The sequence below is a fragment of the Cherax quadricarinatus genome, chromosome 79 (assembly GCF_038502225.1).
Source record: "Cherax quadricarinatus isolate ZL_2023a chromosome 79, ASM3850222v1, whole genome shotgun sequence".
Classification (NCBI taxonomy): domain Eukaryota; kingdom Metazoa; phylum Arthropoda; class Malacostraca; order Decapoda; family Parastacidae; genus Cherax; species Cherax quadricarinatus.
This window is the reverse complement of record NC_091370.1, coordinates 15,932,366-15,938,365: the sequence shown is the minus strand read 5'-3', so window position 1 is coordinate 15,938,365 and position 6,000 is coordinate 15,932,366. Positions and strand designations below refer to the sequence as shown.

The following is a 6,000-nucleotide window of genomic DNA, read 5'->3' as shown; positions in this document are numbered from 1 at the left end:
TGCTGCTACACTTTTAAGGATGGCTGCTCCAAGTGAGTACACTCATGTATGTTTGATCTGAAAGTGGCATGAATATACATGAAATATGAGTCCCGGAGGTGGGAAGCACAGTGCCTGCACTCTGAAGGAGGGGTGGAGATATGTTACAGTTTTTGAACTGTAGTATTGGTACACCTCTGGCAAGACAGTGATGGAGTGAGTGATGATGCAAGTGTTTCTTCTTTTTTGGGTCACCCTGTCTTGGTGGGAAATGACTGGTGTGTTAAAAAAAATTAGATTACTAATAACAAGAAATGAAACTTACTGACTTTTGCTTCCTGTATAGTTTTTCCTGAATTACTAATAAAATACAATGTGTATATAAAATCTAATAAATAATGCTGGAATATGTTTAATTTCATATTTGCTGTAAACACTGAAATTAAAATAGTTTTTCCTGCAATTGTCATTATAACAGTTACCATGCTGATTTTTCTTTAGTAACTTATTAGTAATAACTGTATTAGAATTGTTGTAAATCAGTATTTTATTGATAACATGGAATATATAAAAGTTTTTTGGTTGTAATTTAAGCACGTCACAGTTGATATGCAAGAACTGTCACTGGTAACAAGAGAGAAGTTAGTTACTATTAATAATTGTGTTTAGTCGTATAATGCTTACACCAAACATGTGCTCTATTTGATTACTTGTAAACAACTATCAAGTGTATCAGTCTGTAGTGGAAGGAAGGCGGGGTAGGGGTCGGCCTAGGAAGGGTTGGAGGGAGGGGGTAAAGGAGGTTTTGTGTGTGAGGGGCTTGGACTTCCAGCAGGCATGCGTGAGCGTGTTTGATAGGAGTGAATGGAGACAAATGGTTTTTAATACTTGACGTGCTGTTGGAGTGTGAGCAAAGTAACATTTATGAAGGGATTCAGGGAAACCGGCAGGCCGGACTTGAGTCCTGGAGATGGGAAGTACAGTGCCTGCACTCTGAAGGAGGGGTGTTAATGTTGCAGTTTAAAAACTGTAGTGTAAAGCACCCTTCTGGCAAGACAGTGATGGAGTGAATGATGGTGAAAGTTTTTCTTTTTCGGGCCACCCTGCCTTGGTGGGAATCGGCCGGTGTGATAATAAAAAAAAAAAAAAAAAAAAACTATCAAAGTCCATATACAAGTTCCTGGTTTGTCCTAATATCACCATAGCCAGCAGGTAACTTGCCACAATAGTTTGTATAGTGCCATATGTAGTCCAGTACTACTCACTGTTTCTCACAAGTAATCTTAAGAAGTGGAAATGTGATTCTTCAATTTTTAAATGGAGACGGGTGGAAAACTTTAAATATCATATCCTGTGATGTGATATTTAATGAATTATAGGGTGGACTAGTAAGCTAGTGGAAGGTCTCAGTTACATGAACAAAAAAAACATTGTGTACATCATTATATGACTAAGACACAAGTCAGGAAAAATTTTACCAATGATCTTAGCAAGCAAGATACAGTGCTTCCATGTGACAGGTGTCAGACGTATGTACTCCAAAGATGACCAAGCACATTTTTGTTTTCCTACAGGCGACTACAAGGTTGTGTGTTATTTCACTAGCTGGTCCTACCACCGTCCTGACCCTTACAAATATGCCCCTGAGTATGTTGATCCAGTCCTCTGCACTCACCTCATCTATGCCTATACCATGCTCGATTCCTCAGAGCTGGTCATGCGTGCACTAGACCCCTACCTCGACTTTGACTACAGTAAGTCCCAAAGTGAATCTTCCTTTATTTTTTTTCCTGTACATAAACTGTGACTTTCTGATTCACATCTGTACTGTCCAAGACTGTCTCAGTTCCAAGTAATGTAAATACTCATGATCCACTTGTGCATTAACTGTCAGTGAGGGTTTATGTTACTGTTCTTCATATTAACATTGCTTTTATAAAAAGACAAAGTTATTGTAGTAAACTTACCCTCAGACAACTATGCTAACCTGTGATATGTCATTAAGTTAGATTTAGTATTTTTCCAAGGTTAGCCCTAAATTATTTCTAATTTTCTTAAATGCATTATATAATAAGGGGCTTATCCATGTTAATCATCATTGCAAAACACTGCAATTTTATTTTTATTTTATTTTAAGAATCACTAAATCTATAACCAGTGGAAGAAAATTGTAATAATGTTGGTAGAATTCCCGACAAAATGTTAGGTAAAAAGATACGAGTGCAACTAATGGGACATTTTATTGTGGCAATATTTCATTCTCCAGGAACTTTGCACCTCATTCTGTACTCATATATACTCTTCTGTCTCCCTCTATTGTTTGTAACAGCTTAACAAAGCCATTACAAACAATACAAGGACACTTCTGGAGAGCAAAATGTTACTACAATAAAATGTCACATTAGTTGCACTTGTAGCAAAATGTTACTACAATAAAATGTCACATTAGTTGCACTTGTGTCCTTTTACCTGGAAGAAAATTACATAATATAACATGTTGTGGAGAAGTTAACTCCACAGGTTGTGCTTGAAGGACTGGAGATCAGTGTCAAAGAACACATAGTATGGTAGTTTCTTCTACAACAAAAATTTAGATAGCATAGGATTCTGCTGTGTTGATAAATACACAAGTATGCAGAACAAACCTTTATTTCAACAATGTTTTGATTTAAGTAGAGCTTTATTAAATCATGACCAGAAAGAGCTCTATTCATGTTGCTCTAAAAAGCTTTGTCTGCATACTTCTGTCTTCATCTGCATATTAGCATTGTGCTCTCCATCAACATCACTCTACTATGAATTAGCAACAAAGGGAACATCTGTGAAAAGAGATTATATGTATCAGTTCACTGCCCGAAAAAAAAACTTTCACCATCATTCACTCCATCACTGTGCCAGAAGACACTACAGTTTTTATGCTAATGACATACCTCAGTCTATGTCAGATTTCTTTTACCTACCTCAATCAATATCAAATTTCTTTGACATACCTCAATCTGTGTCAGATTTCTTTGACATACCTCAGTGTCAGATTTCTTTGCCATACCTTAATCATTGTCAGATTTTTTGACATACCTCAGTGTCAGATTTCTTCAACATACCTCACTCATGTTATCTATTTCAGGTTTTTACCAGAGAATTTTGTCACTGAAACAGAAGGCTCCGGGGTTGAAAGTGATGTTGGGTCTGGGAGGGTGGGTGGACTCTGTCAGTGACAAGTACTCCCGCCTGGTGAACAACCCCAAGGCTGCCACCAAGTAAGTTCAAAATTCAAATTTTTATTTTTTTAATGTGTGGTATAAATATTATGCAGAGAATTTGAAGTGTGGAAATTAGAGGTGTGGAGTTAATAAAAGTATTAGTCAGAGGCATGAAGAGGGATTGTCGAGGTAGTTTGGTCATTTAGAGAGAATGAATCAAAGTAGAATGACATGGAGAGCGTATAAATCTGTAGGGGAAGGAAGGCGGGGTAGGGGTCGTCTTCAAAGAGGTTGGAGGGAGGGGGTAAAGGAGGTTTGGTAGGTGAGGGGCTTGGACTTCCAGCAAGTGTGCATGAGTGTGTTAGATAGGAGTGAATGGAGACAAATGGTTTTTGGGACCTGACGAGCTGTTGGAGTGTGAACAGGGTAATATTTGGTGAAGGGATTCAGGGAAACCGGTCATTTTTATATAGCCAGACTTAAGTTCTGGAAATGGGAAGTACAATGCCTGCACTTTAAAGGAGGGGTTTGGGATACTGGCAGTTTGGTGGGATGTGTAATAGGACAGTATATATATAATTGGGGCCCTGATATTGTAATTATTTCAGGTCACTTTTTATATTGTATCTTTATATATGCTTCTAAACTGTTGTATCTGGGTGCCTCTGCAAAAACAGTGATTATGTATGAGTGAGGTGAAAGTGTTGAATGATGATGAAAGTATTTTCGTTTTGGGGATTTTCTTTCTTTTTGGGTCACACTGCCTAGGTGGGAGATGGCCGACTTGTTGAAAAAAAAAATTAGGATAATGTAGCTTATGTGTAATAAATCATGGTTAGCCACAAAAAAGCCACTAGTATGCAAATGCAGTTGCCCTCAACTGTCTGTTTGCAGCCCATCCTTGCAGTTGTTATGTGGATTTCTTGCATATGGGTTTTGTTTGCAGCCTATACCTTCAAATTTTATGTGCATTTCTCTCATGTCAGTTTCCAGCTAATTTCTTGATTTTCATTATTTAGGTTAAGTTAAGTTAGGTTGTCTTCCATCCCCCAAAATTAACCAGTTATAATGTACCACTGAAATAAATGAAATATCAATGAAAGGCATTATTAGGTTCTGCATGTCAACAGAAAACAAGCACCCCCCAAGTGTAGTAGAAAAAACTATGTGAGATATTACTTGCTTAAGGTACCTACGTCAGTCTCTTGATTGTCTTTGCAACAGTGAAATGCTGTCTGTTATTAAGAAGGTGAGCTGCTGTTTCATATCCCATAGCATCATTGCTCAACTCAGATTCTCTAACTGATGCATCTAGGTAGGATATATGGAGTTCCTTTTCTTTTACAAAGCTTTTTGCTAGAATTTCATTTATGTGAATCAGAAGGTTTCCATAAAGTTCTTACAGAGAAGGCTCTTCATTGGGCTAGACTGCATTATAGTATATTCATCAGATGTAGAGAGAGAGTCGTATTTTCATTATCTTCCTACAGATTTCTATGCTTTGAATTCATGCATAATATTCACACCACACATTATTCTCAAACATGACACTTCCACTGCCTCCAGCCTCCTCCTCACTGCAGTGTTTGATACATTAAGCACTCATAGTGACATCACACATCCCTATCTAATATGGCTTACTTACTTGAAGATGGTTCCCTTCTCTCATATATACCCTAATTTGAACACACACATACGTATATACATATACATACATGCAGTCTACTGTATATTGGTGATAATGTGTTTAAAAAAATTTCAACAATAATGCAAACCGAATAATTTTGATACAGGTTTGTGCAGCACACCACAGATGTATTGAGAGCCTATGGCTTTGATGGACTGGACTTTGGTTGGATGTACCCACGATGTTGGCAGATGGATTGTTCTAAAGGCCCACAATCTGATGTCTCTTCCTTCACTAACATTATAAAGGTTGGTAATTAGCTTTGAGGTTTGAGTTAACCTTTTATATGGTATAACAGTGTTCAAATTGTAGCATCCAGTGGCTGGTGTGTCCTGTAGCTCGATCGCTAGCACACTTAGCTCACACACTGAGGTCCGGAGTTCGAATCTTTGGTACGACTGGATAATATTAGGACGTGTTTCCATAAAACACCTGTTGTCCATGTTCACTCATCAGTATAAAATGGGTACCTAGGTGTTAGTCGACTGGTGTGGGTGGCATCCTGGGACAAAACTGACCTAATTTGCCCGAAGTGCTCTGCATAACAAGAGGCTTTATATGTAGTAGTATGTCATTGATGTCAGCTAGACCTGTATACCTTGTACATGTACTTGTAGAAATTAAGATATTATTACAGTGAAACCCCGGTTTTCGTCTTTAATCCGTTCTAGAAGGTGGGCTGAAAACTGATTTGTATGAAAACTGAAGTAGTATTTCCCATAAGAAATAATGTAAATCCAATTAATCCTTTCCAGAAAGTTGGCCAAAAACCAATTTGTATGAAAACTGAAGTAATATTTCCCATAAGAAATAATGTAAATCCAATTAATCCAGTCCAGACACCCAAAAATATTAACATGATAATGGGAGCCCTTTGATTGAACTTTGTATAGAAAGGGGTTTAGTTATAGGTAATACATATTTTAAGAAAAAGAGGATAAATAAGTATACACGATATGATGTAGGGCGAAATGACAGTAGTTTGTTGGATTATGTATTGGTAGATAAAAGACTGTTGAGTAGACTTCAGGATGTACATGTTTATAGAGGGGCCACAGATATATCAGATCACTTTCTAGTTGTAGCTACACTGAGAGTAAAAGGTAGATGGGATACAAGGAGAATAGAAGCATC

The 6,000-nt window shown here is 37.5% G+C and overlaps 1 protein-coding gene across 4 annotated transcripts in view; it reads left to right on the top strand.

Annotated features, from left to right (window-relative positions):
• Cht10 (Chitinase 10) overlaps window positions 1-6,000 on the top strand; it is a 230,269-nt gene that overhangs the window by 115,173 nt on the left and 109,096 nt on the right. For all 4 annotated transcript variants that reach the window (XM_070101974.1, XM_070101973.1, XM_053797031.2 and 1 more), the window contains 4 exons: window positions 1-32; window positions 1,554-1,733; window positions 3,104-3,236; window positions 4,973-5,114. The exon at window positions 1-32 is cut by the window's left edge and continues 82 nt beyond it. In XM_070101974.1, the coding sequence (XP_069958075.1) occupies window positions 1-32; window positions 1,554-1,733; window positions 3,104-3,236; window positions 4,973-5,114 (487 nt within the window). The remainder of the gene's footprint in view (window positions 33-1,553; window positions 1,734-3,103; window positions 3,237-4,972; window positions 5,115-6,000) is intronic.